Genomic DNA, 24,428 nt, shown 5'->3' on the forward strand with positions numbered 1-24,428 from the left:
TAAACTGTTTTTGTTATGTTGATTGAGGGATAAACATTGGCCAGGACACCAGGGATAACTCCCTTACTCTTCTTCGAAACAGTGCCATGGGATCCTTTACATCCACCTGAGAGAGCAGACGTCTCGGTTTAACGACTCATCTGAAAGACAGCACTGCACTCCCTCAGCGCTGTACTGGAGTGTCAGCCTAGATTTATGTGCTCAAGTTTAAATGGACTTGAACCCACAACCTTCTGATGCTGAGGCAAGTGTGCTACCAACTGAGCCACTAAAGGGAATCCCCATCAGCATGAATGGAAATATCCCCAAAAATACCTCCACACTTCAAATAATTTTTTTTAAATTACATATTTAAAATTAATTAAAATGCCATTTAATTAAATATTTAAAACAAAAATATAATTTTTTGAAAAATAAATTTAAATGTTTTAAAGGGGCTAAAAATAAACTTATCTTATTGTACAGGTTTTTTAATGTTTAAATGATTGAAAAAAAAAGTATTTTTATGTTCATTTAAACTCTTACGAATTTCACAGGCATTCGCTGGGCAGAAGTTCTCCACCTGCGGATGCCCTTTTCCTGGGGATGCATTGAATCTGTCAAGAAGATTCTTGACAGATCACAAGTTCCGGGTTTTCGCGCATGCACTTCGCACACAAAAACCCGGAACTTGCACGACCCTTACGGGCACGTATGCACCTCGCATGCACCCGTAGGGGCCGCAAAATACAGGCCAATAATTAAGGCATTAAAGACACACAAGACAATTCAAAGGTTAATTATTATTTCAAGCTGGAGATCAGAATCATGGCTTGGTGGGAAGGTCTGCAGACATTGGGGCTCTGGCATTTTGTGGAAAGGTCAACTAAGAGCTCATAGGCTATGTGGCTCTGGTATTATTTTATACATTGCAAATGACTGCCTTTGTTTCTTTTTAAATGTGACACAGAAATTATGAGCAAGTTTGTGATGTCAGAAGTGTGCTGGACAGGAAGTGTGTGCATATTGTAACAGAGTGAGAGAGGGACGATATATGAGCCATAGGCTTGTGAAAGCTCTCTATCCGCTATAGGGGTACAGCTTTAAGAAATTGTATAAATTGCCAGAATGACCAAGACAGGTCTTTAAGAAATCTTCAAAGGCAATTAATAGCTTTAAGAAATCTTTAAAGTCAATTAAGATCAATCAGGAACGACTCCCAGCCTAGAAGGATAAAGGGCAGGGAAATAGTTCAATTACGGAAGGTTGGAGCTGAAGGAGCTAAGAGAGAGAATCTGTATGATGTTACTGTTACTGTTTTGTTCATCTCTGCACTTTATTTGGCAGCACTTTGCAGGGTGTGGGGGTTGATGGCAAGTAGCACAATTTAATAGACACATTCCAATTAGCCATGGGAAGGTCGGGGGCGCTATGATAATGGCTGTGTCAGGCGACCAATGGCAGAAGAGTGGGGGCGGGGCGGTTGGAAGCAGGAGGTCATGTGATGATACCTCCAGGAATATGCCAAACCAGAGTTGGCAACCCTCGGTTCCTAGGCTGCTGGGATAATGGAAATGCTAAAGAAGCTAATTAGCTTAGGTTGTACATTGTAAGAGCAGAACAAAATCTTGGAATTTCACTTGATTTACCTTTGTTGGCAGGGAGAAACTTTCCTCAAGCTAGGAAATGGGCCAATGATAGAGCATAGTCTGTAAAAGGAGTAGGCTTGCTTGATTAAAGTGTCCATTTTGCATTCTATGCTTTCTTATGTACTTATATTAGTGTTTGATGGCCAGCTGAGATTCCTCACGATTTCTCTCTTTAAAATCTTTAGTAACTCTCCAAATTAACCCATCTGCCTGCACATAAATGTGCCTTAAATATTCTGAAGTTAAGGGCTTCACAATATTGATTCATATCTCTAAACACAAACAATTGCACTAAGGAAACCCTTATATGATCACCCTCCAATACAGTTACACTCAGGAATCTCTTAACTATTAACCTGGGTTATCAGTACTTAGGCAGAAGTTTACTCAAACATACGTTAACTGAAAAAACAGTCGCTTGTTACCAGAACAGGCTATGAGCATGTTCTCCCATAACACATAGTTCATTACAGAATCTTCTACAGTTCATGGAAAAGGTGCAGTGAGGTTCTTACCTACTACCAGAGCTGAGCACTCTACTTTCTCTTTCCCCAGCATGATTTCTAACTTCTCCACCTGCTCCGTTGTTTTTGTACTATGTGTGAATCTGTTATGTCCGCAGTCTTCACTCTCTGTTGCAGGCAATTCCTTTAAACTGGAAAAAATGGACAGCAGGTCAAATACATCAGATTATGAACGGCAAGAAATTATATCAAAAGAAATAACTAGGAGATATGCTTCATACTTTCCTGTAACCACATTTACTATACAGCCAATTTACATTTTACCATGACAATGATGCCTTTTAATGGACCGCTAACATCATAAACTATTTGAAGATTAGTCTCTGAACTGTACTAATGTCTCCAGATGAATTTTTCAGGCCTTTATTCTATTGAAATTCTATACATTGGGAGTTTATTGAGATACCTCAGTGAAGGGCCAATGGCCATACAACCATGCATAATGCAGAAACCATGAAGGTTCAAAAGAGTGAAAATCATGAAGTGATGATTAGGTGATGGCAACTTGGACATTAAAGGCTTTTAAATTGTGGGAGGAAGTTAACACTGATGGAGGTAAATAGTTCCACAAATTTTAGATCCTGAAAAAGGATGTGAAAAAAGGAAGCACAAAGGTGGAATCATCAAATGCAAGACAAAGTTACTGCCAGTTGGACTTGTGAGTGATGAAGAACTTGTGTCTTCAAAGAATTAATGCAGCATATCCAATCAGATTACTTTTAGAGTGAAGGCCTATCAGGAGGGAAAGGGCCACCTTTGCAATGACCCTTCAGCTGCAAGATGGGGCCTAGCTCCAATTTATATATTTTTCTGGCCATTAAAGAGCCTAACTGGTGCATAGGCTCCCAGGATCACAGGCACTTGCTGCTCAGATTATAGTGCACAATTAACAGGGACTACTGAACAGCACTTGGTTTTCAATGCTCTATAATGTAAGGAGCTATATGCACAGGAGCACAATGGCACCCAAGATCATATTTTTGGCTCCTACATTATTGACTTTGAAAGCCAATGAGGTAAGCAACAAAACTGATTCTAGGTATGAGGTATTTAACTTTTGAGGAGAGAAGCTTTATTTTGGATAAGAAATTTGAGGTAACCTCATTGCACTTTTCAAGATTATGAAAAGAATTAACAAAGTTCAGTCAGGCATTCGATAAGGTGCCACATAATAGGTTGTTACGCAAGATAAGGGCACATGGGGTTGGGGTAATGTATTAGCATGGATAAAGGATTGGTTAACCAACAGAAAACAGAGAGATGCGATGAACGGATCATTTCCCGGTTGACAGGCTGTAACTAGTGGGGTGCCGCAAGCATCAGTGCATGGCCCTTAGCTATTCACAATCTATATCAATGACTTAGATGAAGGGACCGAGTGCAAAGTATCCAAGTTTGCTGATGATACAAAGCTAGGTGGGAAAGTAAGCTGTGAGGAGGACACACAGAGCCTACAGAGGGATATAGACAAGTTAAGTGAGTGGGCTATAAGGTGGCAGATGGAGTATAATGTGGGGAAATGTGAGGCTATTCACTTTGGCAGGAAGAACAGGAAAACAGAATATGTTTTAAATGGTGAGAAACTTTTAAATATTGGCATTCAGAGAGATTGAGATGTCCTAGTACAAGAAACACAGAGAGTCCCCATGGCCCCCTAAAGCGCAGCAAGCTGCTCTCAAGCCACTTCCAAGCGCTGGCCCCTTCTGGCCTGTGCAGCTTCAGGTGAGTGAGCAGCAGCCTGGTGCTCCTGTTGCTGATCCTGCTGTTCCTGGTTCTGCTGCTGCTGCCTCTGCTGCTGGAGACCCTCTAATGGCAAGAAGGGAAGGAAAAAAAGGTGTCCCATGCTTCTCGTAGATGCCTCCGCTGAGGAAGCGCTGAGTGAGGGTGGCGAGAGGGGCATCCCAGGAGATCGCATTGGAGAAGTTTGTGAGGCTCCAACCTTCCACAGCTGTGCCTAAGCCTTGAAGAAGTAGCCCCAAACCTGCAACAACAAGGTCCTTCAACATACAAGTGCTGTCCCTTTAAATCGCAGCTTCTCCGATTGACCTGCAGCTGACAGCAAGCAAGCTGGCAAGCTTCATGCCAGGTCTCGTCAGCGGGGTTCCCCGCAGGTGTGTTTCACGTGGGGAAAGCCCCAAATTCGCAATGGCCCCGGAAAATCTACTTCAACAAGGTAATAATTGGTCATTAGTGTGCCGACGACCAGTCCCGCCAGCGGCGGCCGGGACTGAAGCGGGTTGCGGAGAAACGGCGGTCCGAAAGTCAGACGGGGCGGGGAATCAGGCTGGGGGGGGGTTGCGACCCGCATTTTCGGCCCCCGGCTGCCTGAAAAGTCACCCGACGGCTGGCAGAAAATCGACCGCATAGTATTCTGAGGGGCATTGACAGGATTGATGCTGAGAGATTGTTTCCCCTGGCTGGAGAGTCTAGAACTGGGGGGCATAGTCTCAGGATAAGGGGTCGGCCTTTTAAGACAGAGAGGAGGAGGAATTTTTTCACTCAGAGGGTTGTGAATCTTTGGAATTCTCTGCCCCAAAGGGCTGTGGATGCTCAGTCATTGAATATATTCAAGGCTGAGTTAGATAGATTTTTGGACTCTAGAGGAATCAAGGGATAAGGGATTAGGGCAGGAAAGTGGAGTTGAGGTCGAAGATCAACCATGATCTTATTTAATGGCGGAGCAGGCTCGAGGGGCCGTATGGCCTACTCCTGCTCCTAATTTTTATGTTCTTATGTTCATTATGGCGAAGAGTTCAATACCAGTGGGCACAAGTTAAAAATGAAGAATAATCTACCAGGGAAAGCCACTGAAGTTGATAGAATAAATACGTCAAGAGACAATTGACTGTTTCTGAAGAGAGAAGGATTGAGGGTTACATAGAAACATAGAAGATAGGTGCAGGAGTAGGCCATTCGGCACTTCGAGCCTGCTCTGCCATTCAATGAGATCATGGCTGATCATCCAAATTCAGTACCCTGTCCCTGCCTTCTCCCCATATCCCTTGATCCCTTTAGCCTTAAGAAATATATCCAACTCCTTCTTGAATATATTTAATGAATTGGCCTCAACTGCCCTGTGTGGCAGAGAATTCCACAGGTTCACCACTCTCTGGGTGAAGAAATTCCTCCTCATTTCAGTCCTAAATGGCTTACCCCTTATCCTTATACTATGCCCCTGGTTCTGGACTCCCCGGCCATCGGAAACATCCTTCCTGCATCTAGTCTGTCCAGGCCTGACAGAATTTTATAGGTTTCAATGAGATCTCCTCTCAATCTTCTAAACTCCAGTGAGTATAAGCCCAATCGACACAATCTCTCCTCATACGTCATCCCTGCCATCCCAGGTATCAGCCTGGTGAATCTTCGCTGCACTCCTTCCAATGCAAGAACGTCCTTCCTCAGATAAGGCGACCAAAACTGCACACAATACTCAAGGTGCGGTCTCACCAAGGCCCTGTACAACTGCAGCAAGACATCCTTGTTCCTGTACTTGAACCCTCTTGCTACAAAGGCCAACATACCATTTGCCTTCTTAACCGCCTGCTGCACCTGCATGCTTACCTTCAGCGACTAGTGCACAAGAACACCCAGGTCTCTCTGCACTTCCCCTTCTCCCAATCTATTGCCATTCAAATAATAATCTGCCTTCCTGTTTTTGCCACCAAAGTGGATAACCTCACATTTATCCACATTATAGTGCATTTGCCATGTTTCTGCCCAATCACCCAACCTGTCCAAATCGTACTGGAGTTTCACGACATCCTCCTCACAGCATACCCTCCCACCCAGCTTTGTGTCGTCTGCAAATTTGGAGATATTACATCCAAATCCCTCGTCCAGATCATTAACGTACAGGAAACTTCGCGATATCTGGCACCGACAGGACCGGCGTGATGCCGATCTATGAAAACTTCCGGACAGACCAGCGCTAATGTTGAAGGATACGGAGGTTTTCATCTCCGTATCTGACAACAAACACTGTTGCTTAGCAACAGCTTGTAAACAGTCGGCCCGTACCTTGGAAGCGTCTCTGTAGCTTAGCAACAGCTTCAGAGAGGCTTTCCAGAGACTGAGGCCTAGAAATTCAGTGCCCTTAGCGCCGATTTTGCGGCGCTAGAGGGCCTAGCGCTGCAATTGGCGCCGGCGCCTAAATTGCCTGGGGCCCTTCCGCCGCGGTAGACCGGTAGCGCTGCGCCGGCACCGATGACGTCATCGGTGTGCGCAGCGTCCCGGTTGCCATGGTAACCCGCCCGAACTGGGAAATTGACTTGCGGCCGCCTCGCCCGTGGCAGCCGCAAGCAATGTTCTGGCAGAGGTGCCTTGCACAAGTTTGCGCCGGCGCATTAAAGGCCCCGCGGCGGCCGGCCGCTTTCCTGCCGCCCGCCTGGCCGCAGCTCCCTCCCCGGACTTCCCCCCCCCCCCCCCCCCCGGAACAGAAGCAAGCCCGGCACTTGTCCGAGGTGCCGGGCTCATTTTTAATAAGATTATCGCGGGCCGCGGCCGGGTGCAGGCAGGTCCTCCTTAAGGGAAGGAGGAGGCCTGCACTTCCCGAACCTGCCGCACCGCAGCGGGCGCCGCAGCGCCTGAATAGCACCGAAATTCAGCGCATAGCGCCAGTTTTCAGGCGCTAACAGCTTTCAGCAGCGCCGGCAGCCGTTTGGGCGCAGAAGTAGTGAATTTTTGGCCTGACCAGCGCGACTTAGCTCCGGCACTAACTTCCGGCGCTAAAGCCGTTGCTGCGCCAAAACCCAATTTCTAGGCCTGAATGTTTAAAAAAAATGCTAGGAGAAGAAAAAAAAAGAAAAAAAACCTAACAAAACGGCTGCTGATTTCTGCCGTTAGATCAAGGTTTCCGGACATACAACCTCCGGATAAACCAAAGTTTCCTGTATATTGTGAACAGCTGGGGTCCTAGGACCGATCCTTGCGGTACCCCACTAGTCACTGCCTGCCACTCGGAAAATGACCCGTTTATTCCAACTCTCTGCTTTATATCCGCCAACCAGTTCTCTACCCAAGTCAATACCTTGCCCCCAATCCCATGTGCCTTAATTTTGCACGCTAATCTCTTATGCGGGACCTTATCGAAAGCCTTCTGAAAGTCCAAATACACCACATCCACTGGTTCTCCCTTATCTATTTTACCAGTTACATCCTCAAAAAATTCCAGTAGATTAGTCAAGCACGATTTACCTTTTGTAAATCCATGTTGACTTTGTCCGATCCTGTCGCTGCTTTCCAAGTGCTCTGCTATTACATTTTTTATAATGGACTCTAGCATTTTCCCCACTACTGATGTCAGGCTTACTGGCCTATAATTCCCCGCTTTTTCTCTACCACCTTTTTTGAATAGTGGGGTAACATTAGCTACCCTCCAATCCATGGGTACTGTTCCAGAGTCTATCGAGTTCTGGAAGATGACCAGCAACGCATCTACTATTTCTAGGGCCACTTCCTTAAGTACCCTGGGATGTAGATTATCAGGCCCTGAGGATTTATCGGCCTTCAGTCCCATCAATTTTCCTAACACCATTTCCCTGCAAATACTGATTTCTTTCAGTTCCACCCTTTCATCAGACCCTATGTTCCCCGGCATCTCTGGGAGGTTATTTGTGTCCTCCTTTGTGAAGACAGAACCAAAATATGTATTTAGTTGGTCTGCCATTTCTTTGTTCCCCATTATAAATTCCTCTGATTCTGACTGCAAAGGACCTACGCTTGACTTCACCAATCTTTTTCTCTTCACATATCTATAAAAGCTTTTACAGTCAGTTTTTATGTTCTCTGCAAGCTTACTCTCATATTCTATTTTCCCCTTCTTAATTAATCCCTTTGTCCTCCTTTGTTGAATCCTAAACTGCTCCCAATCCTTAGGATTATTGCTTTTTCTGGCCAATTTATATGTCCTCTCCTTGGATCTTATGCTGTCCCTAATTTCCCTTGTTAGCCACGGTTGAGTCACCTTTTTTGTTTTATTTTTATGCCAAACTGGGATGAACAAATTCTGTAGTTCATCCATTCGGTCTTTGAATGTTTGCCATTGCCTATCCACCGTCAACCCTTTGAGTGACATTCCCCAATCAATTCTACCCAACTCGCTCCTCAGATCATCGTAGTTTCCTTTATTTAAATTTAGGACCCTAGTCTCTGAGTCAACTACTTCATTCTCCATCTTAATGAAGAATTCGATCATATTATGATCGCTCCGACCCAAGGGGCCTCGTACAACAAGATTGCTAATTAATCCTTTCTCGTTACATAATACCCAGTCTAAGATGACCTGATCTCTGGTTGGTTCCTCGACATGTTGGTCCAGGAAACCATCCCGTAAACACTCCAGGAATTCCTCCTCCACAGTACTGTTACTAATTTGGTTAGCCCAATCTATATATAAATTAAAGTCACCCATGATGACTGCTGTGCCCTTATTGCACGCTTCTTTAATTTCCCTTTTAATGCCATCCCCAACCTCCGCCTTACTGTTTGGAGGTCTATATACCACTCCCACTAACGTTTTCTGCCCATTAGTATTTCTCAATTCTACCCATACAGATTCCAAATCATCAGAGCTAATATCCTTCCTTACAATTGTGTTAATCCCTTCTTTAACCAGTAATGCTACCCCACCTCCCTTTCCTTTTTGCCTATCTTTCCTGAATATCGAATACCCCTGGATGTTGAGTTTCCAGCCTTGGCCATCCTCGAGCCACGTTTCCGTAATCCCAACCAAATCATATTTGTTTACCTCTATTTGCGCAGCCAATTCATCCACCTTATTACGAATGCTCCTCGCATTAAGACACAAAGCCTTCAGGCTTGTTTTTTTAATGCTCTTAGACCTATTAGAATTATTATTTACTGTGGCCACATTTGATTTAAACCGTTGATTTCTCTGACTGCCACTTTTGTTTTTCTCCTTCCTATCTTTTGCTTTTATCCTTGTTTCCCTTTCCTCTGTCTCCCTGCTCAGGTTCCCAACCCCCTGCCATTTTAGTTTAAACCCTCCCCCACAGCACCAGCAAACACTCCCCCTAGGACATCGGTTCCAGCCCTGCCCAGGTGCAAACCGTCCGGTTTGAACTGGTCCCACCTCCCCCAGAACCGGTTCCAATGTCCCAGGAACTTGAATCCCTCCCCCTTGCACCATCCCTCTAGCCACGTATTCACCTGAAATATCCTTCTATTTCTACTCTGACTAGCACGTGGCACTGGTAGCAATCCTGAGATTACTACCTTTGAGGTCCTATTTTTTAATTTACCTCCTAACTCCCTATATTCCGCTTTTAGGACCTCATCCCGCTTTTTACCTATATCGTTGGTGCCTATATGCACCACGACAACTGGCTGTTCACCCTCCCCTTCCAAGATGTTCTGCAGCCGCTCTGAGACATCCTTGACCCTTGCACCAGGGAGGCAACACACCATCCTGGAGTCTCGTTTGCGGCAGCAGAAACGCCTATCTATTCCACTTACAATAGAATCCCCTATTATTATAGCTCTACCCCTCTTTTTCCTCCCATGCTGTGCAGCAGAGCCACCCCTGGTGCCAGGAAGTTGGCTGCTGCTGCTTTCCTCTAATAAGCCATCCCCCCCAACAGCACTCAAAGTGGTGTATCTGTTTGAGAGGGGGATGTCCACAGGGGACCCCTGCACTACCTGCCTGCACCTAGTACTCTGCCTGTTGGTCACCCATTCCCTTTCTTCCTGTCCAACCTCTACCTGCGGTGTGTCCAACTACGTAAACGTGCTATTCACGACGTCCCGAGCATCGCGAACGCTCCAGTTACGATGAGAAGGCAGGTAGATGGAATTGCTCTATCATAATGAAAAACACTTGTTGGGTCTAATGGCCTTATTCTGTTTTCAGAAATTCATATGCAAAGGCAAATTATGACCCCGAAATTTCCTTTTGATTTTGGCATAGTTTCAGTGTATAATCAGGGCAAGTAACATTGTATAGCAGCCAAATTGTGCCTAAGCTGTTTCCACTGGTGTTCTGCCTCAAAATTAATTGCCCTGAATTCTCTCGTGCTGTTTGGACTTCCCTTAGTTTGCCTGCCAAGTCCCAAGGGAGCTCAATATAGATATATTATAATGATGTAGGCCAGTGGCACTTCTTCAAGTTACCTGCTTTTACACTCGCAATGCACTAGGGTAAGTTAGATTGAGAATTATAAAGAGCATCTCTTGCCAGGATCACCTGAAATAGGCAGAAGTGCGAGGTTTGTGAATCTGAAGTGTATGCAACGTTTCAATAGCAATTTCTGCAGCTGGGAACAACTTTTGGCAGTGATCTTTTGGCATTCTGCTCACACTGACCTAGACATGTTGGGAAGGGCTATGCAATACTCTCCAGCTTGGAGGATTGGCAACCAGAAGACACAGATTTAAGATAATTGCCAAAAGATCCAGGGGGGGAGATGAGAATTTATTTTAGGCAGCGAGTTGTAATGATCTGGAATACACTGTCTGAAAGGGTGGTGGAAGCAGATTCAATAGTAATTTTTAAAAGGGAATTGGATGTATACTTTAAAATGAAAAATTTGCAGGGCTACGGGGAAAGAGCAGATGAGTGAGACTAATTGAATAGCTCTTTCAAAGAGCCAGCACAAGCATGATGGGCCAAATGGCTTCCTATTGTGCTGCATGATTCTATAATTGTATGTCACACATAGTTCCAGCCTGCTGTGCCCTGCACAACTTTGCCATACAAAAAGGTCTGGATTTGGACATTGCTGTATAGTCAGCTCTAGCTGCTTTAGAGGCAGAGGTACCTGCAGTAGAGCATCACGAAGACTGTCTCTCAGAGGACTCCTCAGTGACTGCTCTCCCCCACCTTCAATTAAGGATCAATCCTTCAGTCCAATACCCATCCTAGAACATTACAACACATCAACTATCTTTGGCTCTACATGACAGTGCCAATAATCATCACTTGACTGAATAAGTCAGCACTAATTAATTTCACCCTTTCCTGTATGACTGTAATGTGATGAATAATGAAGTATGAGATAAATACACAATCTATTTTAATACTACAAAGTCCAAGTGAACACAACCCAACATACTCTTTCCGAACACTGTGCTTCCTCTGGGTGGTTAAATGGGCTTTTCTTTCATTTATTCTAGTGCATTTCCTAGGGGCTACCCGAGGGCCAGAATCACTGCTCATATTCTACAGAAGGGTCATGGGACTGAGGTGACCCTCCTCTCATAGCAGCCTCCTCCTAGCAGGGAGCCCCTGCTGGCTGCATCTCTGGAGCTTGTTCTGAACAGCTTTGTGTCGTCTCCCATGATGTTCTGAGGGGGAAGGTTAGAGGACTGGCCTGTCTGCTGTCCTGAGACAGCGGTATCAGGCAGGTCAACATTAGCCGTTGCCGTTCCACTGGACTCTGGATCTGTGTCTCTAATGATCAGCTGAATGGCTGACCTAAGGTACCTATCTGAAAGCCCTGAGAAACAGCAGAATACATTAAGGCCACCATGGTCTAGAAGCCAGTATGCAGGTTGCTATGTATTCTCACAGAAATCACAGAAACCTCACAGTACAGATAGAGGCCATTTCGGCCCATCAAGCCTGCACCGACACATATCCCTCCCAATCCCCGTAACCCCTACACCAACACATATCCCACCCTATCCCCGTAACCCCACGTATTTAATCCCCCTAACACTAAGGGTCAATTTTTATCATAGCCAATCAACCTAACCTGCACATCTTTGGACTGTGGGAGGAAACCAGAGCACCCGGAGAAAACCCACGCAAACACGGGGAGAATGTGCAAACTCCACACAGACAGTCACCCGAGGCCGGATTCGAATCCGGGTCCCTGGCGCTGTGAGGCAACAGTGCTAACCACTATGCCACCGTGCTGCCCATTGCCACCCGAGTTGCAATCTGTGAAGGTGGAGGCACTGATTAGTCCCTGGATGCTTCTTAGGTGGGGGTTTGCTGCAGATTCCTATGAAGCTGTCACACGTTCCATCGATGTCTGGAACAAAGAAAAAGATTCCTGGAAATGAGAGTTGCAGGCTCAAGAGTCACACATGTCAGTTGCTGCACATCTTCAGAGACTAACCTCAGTGCCTCCAAATAGATATGATGTTCCTCAAACATCCTTCTTTTCAGGCAAGTTCTGGGTGCACACCTTTGAAGCCACGGGCAGCCTTCTCTTCAGCCTCTGCACACCATCACCCACTTTTCACTCCTCTGGCTCCTTCATGCTCTATGAATCACCCCACCACATCCTCGCAAACATTATTTAGTTCTTCACAGTGATGCCACAGCGATTGTGCAGATGTTCAATCACTATGCCCCGACCTTGCCATTGCACCTGGTAAGAGCAGAATGCCTTGCCATGTGATCCATTACCTGCTGCTCATAGGGCATTCTGCACCATTTTCTCCTGCAAGAAGATGCAGTAAGTTAGGTGAAAGCTAGCATTTGAAGAATGTGTGACACGGTTGAGTAGATTGGGCCTATACTCTCTGGAGTTTAGAAGAATGAGATGTGATCTCATTGAAGATAAGGGGTCGGCCTTTTAAGACAGAGAGGAGGAATTTCTTCACTCAGAGGGTTGTGAATCTTTGGAATTCTCTGCCCCAAAGGGCTGTGGATGCTCAGTCATTGAATATATTCAAGGCTGAGATACATAGATTTTTGGATTCTTGGACAATCAAGGGATATGGGGATCAGGTGGGAAAGTGGAGTTGAGGTCAAAGATCAGCCATGATCTTATTGAATGGTGGAGCAGGCTTGAGGGGCTGTATGGCCTACTCCTGCTCCTAATTCTTATGTTCTTATGTTCCAAGTGGCATTGGAGAGCTGAAGTAAGAGATTTGGGGGTATCACCCTGTTAAAGTGGTGGAAGTGGTTTTAGGGTTGTGCATGTAAGTAATTTATTTTATGGGAGATGGGTAGTCGTACTGTAAGATCCTAAGTTAGTGCCCCCCCTCTTTTAACCAGTGTGCATTGTGAGGGGTTGGTGATATAGCCTTTACAGTACTTTGAGAGGGTGAAGACTGCTGGTACTCAGGGTGCCCAAGCAAGAAAAGGAAGGGTAGCTGGTGTGTTACATTGCCTGAAATAACAACAGAAAATGCTGGAAAAACTCAGCAGGTCAGGCAACATCCGTGGAGAGAAATTTGAGTTGACGTTTCGGGTCGAAACCCTTCTTCAAAACTGGAAAGAAAAGAAAATAGATCGAAGGCAAAGCTGCGATCGAACAAAAGAAGAAAAAGAGACAATAAAAGGTATTCGAAGCCAGACGAGATGGTAATAGGCCCGTGGAGACAAAAGGCAGCTGAGATTAGGTGTGAAGTGTACTGGCAGGTAAGAGACAGCTGCCAGGTGAGAGAGAGAAACAAAAGGAAAGGAGGGGGGAGTGGAAGGAGGACCCATAACGAAGGGGTGGAAAAAATTATAAGTAAAGAAGTAATAGGGGCCGAGGTTATGATCTGAAATTGTTGAACTCGATATTGAGTCCGGAAGGCTGCAAAGTGCCTAATCGGAAGATGAGTTGCTGTTCCTCGAGTTTACGTTGAGCTTCCGTGGAACAATACAAGAGGCCAAGGACGGTGAGGTCTGAGTGGGAATGGAGCGGTGAATTAAAATGACAGGCGACCGGAAGCTCGGTCCTGGTTAGGTCATTGAACCTTTTGTGGCATTGGTCTGCAGTCCTGGGTAAAAGAGACCTTTTTGGCAGATTTCCTGAAAAGGACACCAGCACGTTGTCTTTTTCTATTCTATTTCATACAGCAGGGTTTGCAGGTCAGAAAGAGTTGCCGGATGTCACAGATGGTCCAGGGTATGGTAGCGTACTGGTTATGGTACTAAACTAGCAACCAAGAGATCATGGCCTAGAAATTCAGTATCGCCACGTTTGGGGCGCTACAGCCGGGCATTCGCTAAATTTAGCACACGGCACAACTTAGCGACACCTTCGCCGAAATTGAGTTGCATCGCCCCAAGAGCTTGCTGCTGCGCTAAAGCAGGCGATGCACGACTATCATAAGGCGCTAAGCTGGCAAGCCAAGACACTACCACCAAGGGCGGGCGCAGCGCAGGTGCGGCGAGTTATTGATTGCAGGCAGACACGCTGGCGCCGGTCTGCTCTTAAAGGGGGAGGGTCGATTTGGTTTGCAGCCACGCCCTGCACACTGGAGCCCTGATTCTAGGCCTGGACAGACCTGCTTCGACAACGCTACGCCCACGACCATGGAGAAGGCTAGGGAGCGAGTGCAGCGCTTCAGTGAGGGTGCCCTGAAGGTTCTGGTTGGCGCAGTGGAGCGCAGGCGGCCTATCCTCTTTCCTGACAGTGGCAGGAGGCCACTACCCAGCGAATATAGAAAAGCTTGGAGGGAGGTGGCACACAGAGTGACCTCCAGCAGCATGGTCCCCAGGACACCAACGCAATGTAGAAAGAAGTTCAACGACCTCACTCGGGTTGTCAGGGTGAGTACCCTTCCCAGTATCCTCTTCATCCCAGCATATGCACCTCACTTTATGGGACTCTCATGAGAATCACATGCACAATCACCACTTTACACACTGTCAGGGCTATTCGACCATGGGAGGCAGTGCAGGCAAGATCAGGGCTTGACACTGTCAGGGCTATTCGACCATGGGAGGCAGTGCAGGCAAGATCAGGGCTTGACACTGTCAGGGCTATTCAACCATGGGAGGCAGTGCACACTGTCAGGGCTATTCAACCATGGGAGGCAGTGCAGGCAAGATCAGAGCTTCACACTGTCAGGGCTATTCGACCATGGGAGGCAGTGCAGGCAAGATCAGGGCTTCACACTGTACTCAGAGCCCGTCCTTTCTCTTGCAGGGCAAGCTGGCCCACAATAGGAGGCAGCAGCAACGGACCAGGGGAGGCCGTGCTGAACTTAAAGACCTCAGCGACCTGGAGCAGCGAGTGGAGCGGATCATGGCAGGCCGGCTGATTGGCCCCGTCACCACTGGAGATGCCGACCCCGTTCTGGACAGCAATGGTAAGGTCATCACCTTTTTGATCTCTCTCTTTCCACTTGTGCCTCACACCAGCGTCCTTTGCCACTCTCGAACCAATGCAGTGCATAGCAGCACTCATGCCTCCCTCGCTGCCGCCCTGTCCTCACTCTAAAGCAACTCTTGTGCCTCCCTGCTTTCAGATGCCCTCAAGCTGGCACTGTGAGTGAATCGGAAGACGAGGAGGAGGAAGAGGAAGCCGGACCATCAGTGCCACCCTCAGCCGAGGCAACCCATGGCCATGATGGGGACACGTCTTCCCTGGAGGGGAGCAGGGGGGGAAGGGTCTGAGGAGGGTGAAGCTCTGGGGCCCAGCGGGCTGCAGCAACACGGGAGGGGTAGGGAAGCTCGGCGACCTTCTCCCCGGAGGGCGAGTGCGGCCTCCAGTCCTGCTACAGTGAGCACAGAGGAGGTGTGGTTCCTTGGTGAAATGGGCGCCCAGGCTGAGCGCAGGCACATTGAGCTCATGGCTGCAGTGGCAAGGATGCCTGACTGCATAGAGTCACTGGCAAGGAGTGTACAGGAATTCGGGGCAGCACAGTCCAGGAGTCAGCAGGACGTCGCTGCATCACATGCAGCTTCCAGCCAAGTGCTTAGTCGTGCCATGCAGTCACTGGCTGGTCTGATGCAGACACAGATCAGGGCCACACGAGCACTAACTGCTGCCACCCTCGCTGGATCGGCCAGGAATCGCCGGGGCCCTCGCCGCGCCGCAGCAGCCCAGCAGTCTGTGCTTCAGCAGATTGCTGCGCATGCTTCAGTGCTGGCCCATGCGAGTGCCAGTGTCTTGTCCGACCAGGGAGTGCCTGTGCTCTGTCAGGTTGGCGGCATTCCTGCTGCCAACACTGTCACTCCTCCATTGCAGCTGCCACCACCCATAGGACAGACTGCTGCCGCCCAAACAGAGTTGGAGCAGTCAGCAGCCGGGCCCTCCAGGCCCAGAGCTGGTCCAGGTCGTCCCCCAAGGGCATCTACCGACTCACTATCTGACCCTCAGCAGCCTTCCACCAGCCTTGCTGCAGCCACTGGGGTCCCATTGCGGAGGAGCTGCAGGGCGGGAAGGGGCCAATCTCGTTAGCGAGGCAGATCACCCTCGCAGGCCGAAAAGTAGGAGGTGTGGCAAAATGTTGTGTTTGTTTTTCTGAAGGTCGAGGATGTTGTGTTTGTTTTTCTGAAGGCCGAGGATGTTGTTTTAGTTTTTTATGAAGGCCGAGCATCATGGTAATTTTTGTTTTACTGTTTTGTTCATTGTCTCCAGGTTGTGAGAGCCAGTTATGTGTCTGACTGTTTTTTGGGGGGTTTCTCTGTATTTGTTTGTCATGCGGAAAGGGCCCAGAGTTTGTTAAATAAAAAATTGTCTTTATTCAGATTGTGCATGTTTGCACTTTGAACTATTTGTTGCCTTGACCGCCTCAGGGTTTGTGGAGCGGCTCCATTCATGTTCTTTCAATGGCACAAGCCATTCCCTGAGAGGGGGCCTAGAACCGACTTGCAATAAGCTGCCGACGGACGGCCCTTGCACTTTGTGCCTCCCTCCTGTCTTGGTGCTCCTCCTCCTCCTCCTCCTCTGGTGGTCCTCCAATGTCTGCTGGCAGTGGCTGAGTCCTGAGGATAGCCAAGTTGTGCAGCATGCAGCACACTACAACAAAATGGGAGACTCGGTCAGGCGAGTACTGTAGGGCTCCCCCGGAATGGTCCAGACAGCGAAACCATTGCTTCAGCACGCCGATCGTGTGCTCAATGATGTTCCTGGTTGCTTGATGGCTGTCATTGTATCGTTCTTCAGCAGGGGCGGTGGGCGCACGGAGCGGGGTCATCAGCCAGGTGCACAAAGGATAGCCCTTGTCCCTGAGAAGCCAGCCTCCTGGGTGAGCCGGGGCTTCGAAAATGTCTGCCACTGAAGTCTGGTGCAGGATGAAGGCGTCGTGGCTGCTGCCTGGAAAGCGGGCATTGACAGCTAGTATGAGCTGCCTGTGGTCACACACCAACTGCACGTTCAGCGAATGGTACCCCTTCCGGTTGCGGTAATCCTTGGCATTCTCTAGAGGCGCCCGCAAAGCCACATGCATGCAGTCAATGGCGCCCTGGACCATGGGGAAGCCCGCTATTCTTGCACATCCCATTGGCACGCTCTTGCTGCTTGTCCAGGGTCATGGGGAAGGAAATGTACTGACGTCTCCTTCTGAAGAGGTCATTCGTGACCTGGCGGATGCAGCAATGCACCGTGAACTGGGAGACATTGGCAATGTACCCAGTAGCGGATTGGAAGGAGCCAGTGGCATAGAAGTTGGGAGCCACTGTCACCTTCACTGCCACCGACAAAGACGTCCTGCTCCTCAGCTGAGGCTGCAGATCTCTCTGAAGCAGGTGGCAGATCTCAGTGACCACCTCCCTTCTGAATCGAAGCCTCCGAATGCACTGCTCCTCAGACATGTTGAGGTAGGAGAAGTGCTGGCAGTATACCCTGGGAGAGTAAGGCCTCCTGTGCCGACGCCTGTTGGCCCTTCTCCGTCTGGCCATGATTGGCACTCTCTCTCGGCGTCTCTGAGCCCTTTCAATGCAATGCAGAAACCCAACGTTTCCACCCATTGCAGCCCCCATTATATGTGGCCACTCAAGGCTGTGGCACTGAAAAATCAATCCAACTGCAAAGCTCTGACCTGAAGCCAGAAGTACCTGTGCGAGCGCTGAGTCAAAGCAGAAAGCTCTCTCCCTTTGTCTCTTTCCAAATCTCTCTCTCACACAGAAGGAGTGGTTCAAAATGGCTACCACAAACAATGCAGGAAGAGTTCCCTTTAAATAGTGCCCCCCCAGCCCCACAGCGACTGGGAACCGTTCCACTCAACCAGTCGCTGCAAGCGCCAGGCGGAAAGAAGGGGGGCGCCACTGGAGTTCCGGTTCGGGGCACACCAAGGGCGTTGCACCATGAAATGACGTCAGGATCTGCGCACGCAGCTGAGCAGGCATTGCGGTTTTGCGCCGCCGCTAAATCTTCACTCAAGTTCGCGAGAGACGCAGATCGCGCCGCGCCCGGGCGCTAGCCGCTTTGCGCCCCACTTATCGCCCTCTTAAGGCGCTGGCGGCTGGTGCTACCAACTGAATTTCTAGGCCCATGCGTTCGAATCCCACCATGGTAAGTTAAGAAGCTGAATTCAATAAATCTGATCATTTGTGGGCTGTTACCAGAAGAGTAACCGTAAATGCTACTGTAAAATCCCAACTGGTTCACTAATGTCTTTCAGGAAAAGGAACTTGCCATTCCTATACATGACTCTAATTCCACAGTAAGTGGTTGATTTTAATGCCCTCAGGGTAACACGGGATTGACCGTAAATGCCACCTTGCCAGCATCAGGAACAACTCAGAACAATTGTAGCATTTTCTTCTTTGTGTCATGCCCTGCTGCCTCTTCGCCTGTTTCGGATTCCTCTATGTTTAAACATTCTTGTAAAGGCTGTAAGATTTCACCGTTCACGGTAAACTTGACTGAAGCTAAAGTGACCAAATTTGATGTACCGACAAGCTTTGAGGGCAAGAGACTTCTTGGCTAAACATTTGTAAAATAAATGATGCGCTTGCAAGCTGTTTTTTTCCTCCAAAAGATAAGATATTGAAAAGTTCTGTGAGAATAAGGAGTCAACCCTCAGATGCAAAAACAAGGACTTTTTCCAACCCACGAACGTCTGGCCTTGGTTAACTAAGCGTCAAAACAGATAGCAAAGTGAGAGAGAGGAAACAACGCTATTCACACAGTTCGGGACATGAATGCTGTGGGCGAGTTGCCAAGTTTTGGGGTATTAAGATGCTGTAAATTGACCACTCGCTGCTGCAGTCGAGGACAACCTGGTCAGTTGCCAGTTAAAGTCATTTGTCTAGTCACTGCCGAGCTGACCTCTCACTGGTGTTAGAACATATGTGATTGCTTATGATCACTTGAGCTTAAAGTAAATAATTTAGATTCGTGCGTGCTTACTTGTGATAAGTAAATGATTTGAGTACAGGTTGTATTTTGTGTGCTTACTTGTAACCTCTTGCTGATTTTAAGTAAAGAAGAGTTTACCCTGAAATCTTTGTCTCGAGTTGTCTGGTCCACGGGTCTGAACTCTACAAACTCATACAGAAATTCAAACCAATCTGAACGTCTTACAGATTTTGGTGCCCGAACAGGGACCTGTTCGGAACAAACAATGGCAAAGATGATGGATGAGTTAGTCACGAAGTATGTGACAGAGAAGTTACCCCTCAAAGAGGAATGGGTACGGGTCATTATTGATGGTGATGATCCAGTATTGGAGGCTGAACAGTGGATCCAAGGGTCCACGTGTCGGCCAAGGGTAAGGAAATCCGTTTGTTTATTGGCCTATCAGAGGCAAGTTAAATCTGATGAAAGGGTAAAGATCAAGTTAAGGAAAGAAACAGAGGAAGAAAAGGAACGTAGAAACAGGCTTGAGGAAAAGTTGGAACAGGAGGAGAGGTGGTGTAATGAAAACAATACCTCGAGAGCCAGTGTATTAATAATCAGAATCAGTGCAATGCCTTGTCAAAAGAACTATCCATACAGAGACATCGGGCAGAGCAGGCAGAACAGGTCAATCATCATAGCCTCAGGACATGGTTGCAGGAGTTCCTCAGGGCAGTGTCCTAGGCCCAACCATCTTCAGCTGCTTCATCAATGACCTTCCCTCAACATAAAGTCAGAAGTGGGGATGTTCGCTGATGACTGCACAGTGTTCAGTGCCATTCACAACTCCTCAGATAATGAAGCAGTCCATGCCCGCATGCAACAAGACCTGGACGATGTTCAGGCTTGGGCTGATAAGTGGCAGGTAACATTCGTGCCACAGAAGTGCCAGGCAATGACTATCTCCAACAAGCGAGGGTCGAACCACCTCCCCTTGACATTCAATGGCATTACCATTGCCGAATCCCCCACCATCAACATCCTGGGGGTCACCATTGACCAGAAACTTAACTGGACCAGCCACATAAATACTGGTTGGAGGTTGGGTATTCTGTGACTCACCTCCTGACTCTCCAAAGCCTTTCCACCACCTACAAGTGCAGCTCCAACAACACTCAAGAAGCTCGACACCATCCAGGACAAAGGAGCCCGCTTGACTGGCACCCCATCTACCACCTTAAACATTCACTCCCTCCACCACCGGTGTACCGTGGCTGCAGTGTGTACCATCTACAAGGTGCATTGCAGCAACTTGCCAAGGCTTCTTCGGCAGCACCTCCCAAACCCGCGACCTCTTCCACCTAGAAGGACAAGGGCAGCAGGCGCATGGGAACACCACCACCTCCAAGTTCCCCTCCAAGTCACACACCATCCTGACTTAGAATTATATCGCTGTTCCTTCATCGTCGCTGAGTCAAAATCCTGGAACTCCCTCCCTAACAGCACTGTGGGAGTACCATCACCACAAGGACTGCAGCGGTTCAAGAAGGTGGCTCGTCACCACCTTTTGAAGGGCCATTAGGGATGGGCAATAAATGCTGGCCTTGCCAGCGACACCCACATCCCATAAACAAATTTTTAAAAAGGTCAATGAGGACCTGAAGGTTGCGTTTAGGGTCACCCAGAAACAGACTCTAGAGGAACGGAGTGCTTGTGGGGACCACACTGAATGTAATAAGCGGATTAAGAAACTGGAGGTGAAGCATAAAGATCAGGGGAGGGCGTGGGAGATAAAGAGAGAAAAAGATCTAAGTTGCAGGCTAACCAATCTGAAAACTCAGCAAAGGAAGGAAAAAAACATAGTTTTGGGGAGCCAGGAAAAGCTGCTGAGATGACGATTTAAAAGAAGGGGAAAAAAGGAAACTTAAAGTTTTACAGTGCCGAGATAAATAAAACTCAGGCCATTGGCAGGCGCAACTGATTTCCATGGCACAAATGCAGCACAACTCACCACATGGAATTTCAGGGTTCATATGTCACAGACAGCAGTGATCTGAACCCTTGCATCAATTGTTACAAGTTCTGCCTGCTGTAGGTGTCTCCTCAGGTCCTGTGGCGTCAGGTGCTCCCGTAGGCATTCTGAGTGTAATACTCTTCAGGAACTAACCTCGCATTGCCAGTTATCTTCTTGTATGATAGCATAACCCAGGATGTAACCATAGCATAAATAAATGTTTCTTCAATCTCTACAAAGATGGACTGAGCAAGCACTTGGTGAAACGAGGCCAAATACGAAGAGTTAAGCTGCTTTATTTCATAGGACATGAATATACAGAGAATCAGTTGTAATCAAAACTCACTTATTCCACTCAGCTTCACTTTGCATCCTGTACATAATGAAAATAATGACTTTGCTGTGCTATTCACAGCGGTGGACTACCTTACTCAGAATTACCTTTCTGTAGAACAGCTGCCTATAGGAAACTGAACCTCGGCATTTTGGCCTTTAGCCCAGGGCAGGACCTCCTCTCTCTGCAGTCTCCTATTTTTTTCTCAAATCAGTATCATTCTATTGTCAGCTTTTAGTCAAACTGACTGCCTCCCACCTCACCTCACCCAAAAGCAAAGCCACAAGCCTAACTTGCCAATAACACCTGCTGAGTTTGAATTAGTTCTCGCAGCAGCACTACATATAAACAATCACAGAATCACAGAAACCCCACAGTGCAGATAGAGGCCATTTCGGCCCATCGAGCCTGCACCGACACATATCCCACCCGATCCCCGTAACCCCTACACCAACACATATCCCACCCTATCCCTGTAACCCCACGTATTTAATCCCCCTAACACTAAGGGTTAATTTATCATAGCCAATCAACCTAACCCGCACATCTTTGGACTGTGGGAGGAAACCGGAGCACCCGGAGGAAACCCACGCAAACACGGGGAGAATGTGCAAACTCCACACAGACAGTCACCCGAGGCCGGATTTGAACCCGGGTCCCTGGCGCTGTGAGGCAACAGTGCTAACCACTATGCCACTAGAATGTTAAATTATGTTTCATTGTCAACAGCATATTGGTTCAAACACCCTGACTGAATGCTAATCTACATCTTCAAACCCTGTTGTCCTGTGTATTTAACAACATCAGCAACAACAACTTGTATTTATATAGTGCCTTTAACGTAATAAAACATCCCAAGGTGCTTCACAGGAGTATTATAAGACAAAAAAACCCATGAGAGATAGGTTTAGCTCAACAGTAGGATTTTTAACATATTATACTGTACCAAGGTTTCTCCCCTCCCTCATAAAAGCATAGTCAGAAATCTAAAAACATGACAGGGACAGACAAGTCACAAAAGTCTAGCAGGTTGTGCAATGCAGTCTATAGCATAATGATTAATAGATTAATCATTCATCGAGATTGCAATATATACATTTTAATTTAATCTGATGGCTATTGGCTAAAATGGCTTAATTGTCATCTACCACCTTGTGATTTAAACAGCACCAACTCACTCTATCGGGGTGCAGATCTTCAGGCTATTTGTCTCTGAAAATCCTTTTCTAATTTAAATTAGAGTGGTTCATCTGCTAAATGATTTCTTACCCTATTCTGTTTAAGCAACTGGTGGAGATTGTGTTCTGTTGGCAGCCTGTGTTGATGGTGACTTTGATTTCTTGGTCATGGCACTGAGGACACAAGGGACATGAGTTACTGAAAGAGTAAATGAACAAGGAACATAGTATATATAATAACAACAGAAAATGCTGGAAAAACTCAGCAAGTCAGGCAACATCCGTGGAGAGAAATTTGAGTTGACGTTTCGGGTTTGACCCTTCTTCAAAACTGGAGAGAAAAGGAACTAGATCGAAGGCAGGGCTGCGATCGGACAAAAGAATAAAAGAACCAAAAGAAGTAAAAGAGATTAGAAGCTAGACGAGATGGTAATAGGCTGTGATGAGGTGTAAAGTGTACTGGCAGGGCAAAAGATAGCTGCCAGGTGTGAGAGAGAAACAAAAGGAAAGCGGGGGGGGGGGAAAGGAAAGGAATGGAAAAATATAAGTGAAAATGAAATAGGGGCCGAGGTTATGATCTGAAATTGTTGAACTCGATATTGAGACCGGAAGGCTGCAGAGTGCCTAATCGGAAGATGAGGTGCTGTTCCTCGAGTTTACGTTGAGCTTCCGTGGAACAGTACAAGAGGCCAAGGACGGTGAGGTCCGAGTGGGAATGGAGCGGTGAATTGAAATGACAGGCGACCGGAAGCTCGGGGTCATATATAATATATATAGTATATATATATTATATATAGTATATATAATATCTATCTATATGTATTATTAAAACCTTGTGCATTTCAAGCGCTACCTGTGCTACAATTTTATACTGTAAAATTCTCTGTAAACATTTCTAATGGAAATTCCAGTAATAAAATGTCAATACTTATCTGTAACACCACTGGTGATGCCTGTAGGTGGTTGTTTAATATATCCCCTTTACTATATCTACTTACCCCATCTGATAGTGTATGCCAGTGCATTATTCTTAGGTCCTTCCTCACCCCTTTAAAGTCTGCCTTCCTGAAGTTAAAAATAATGGCCTGTAATTTCCAATGCCTACGGGTGTGTACGAGCTGTGCACACAGCCGTAGGGACCTCGCAAGTGCCGGTTTCAGGCATGTGAAGCGCATGCGCTGAAAACCGGCACTTCCGATGTGTCAAGCATCCTCTTGACAGATCGGACGCCTGCCCTAGAGAGGGGCCTCTGCGGGTGGAGAGTTCCGCTTTCTGCAGAACCTCTGCCCGCTGAAAACCCTTAGAAATCTTACGCCTGGTAAAAGTGTATAAACAGGCGTAAGGCCTGCTTTTACCAGCATAAGAGTTTAAAAAAATTAAAAAATAATTTTTTTCCACTCAATTATAATGTACAAATACTTTTAAAAAAGCTAAGTTTATTTTTAGCCCCGTAAAAAACTTTAATTATTTTTTTCAAAAAATTACATTTTTGTTTAAAATATTTAATTTGATGTAATTTTAACTCATTTAAAAAATGCGATTTTTAAAAATATAAACAGAAAATGCTGGAAATACTCAGCAGGTCAGGCAGCATCTGTGGAGAGAGAAACAGAGTTAACGTTTCAGGTCGATGACCCTTCGTCAGAACTGTTAAAACTATGTTTCATTGTCAAAAGTATGAAGGGGGATTCCCTTCTCCCATTTGCTCGCCTGGCCCATGTGATCCCAGGGACGCTTGTGAACTGCCTGCACCCCTGGAATATCTGGGCCTCTGCGTGCGCGCACTAGGAGAGGCCCAGGAGCGGAAGAGTCCGGACCTCGGGAGCCCTCAGGTAAG

The 24,428-nt window shown here is 47.1% G+C and overlaps 1 protein-coding gene across 1 annotated transcript in view; it reads right to left on the reverse strand.

Moving 5' to 3' along the window:
• The window catches only part of nrip2 (nuclear receptor interacting protein 2), a 75,583-nt gene that overhangs the window by 20,844 nt on the left and 30,311 nt on the right, over window positions 1–24,428 (reverse strand). Inside the window, exons 3-4 of the mRNA XM_086008991.1 lie at window positions 22,683–22,765; window positions 2,144–2,283 (exon numbers count right to left, since the gene is read on the reverse strand). Coding sequence (XP_085865117.1) covers window positions 2,144–2,283; window positions 22,683–22,765 — 223 coding nt within the window. The remainder of the gene's footprint in view (window positions 1–2,143; window positions 2,284–22,682; window positions 22,766–24,428) is intronic.

Source organism: Somniosus microcephalus, chromosome 16, assembly GCF_052327205.1.
Source record: "Somniosus microcephalus isolate GS21.2 chromosome 16, FLI_Smic_1.0, whole genome shotgun sequence".
Classification (NCBI taxonomy): Eukaryota; Metazoa; Chordata; class Chondrichthyes; order Squaliformes; family Somniosidae; genus Somniosus; species Somniosus microcephalus.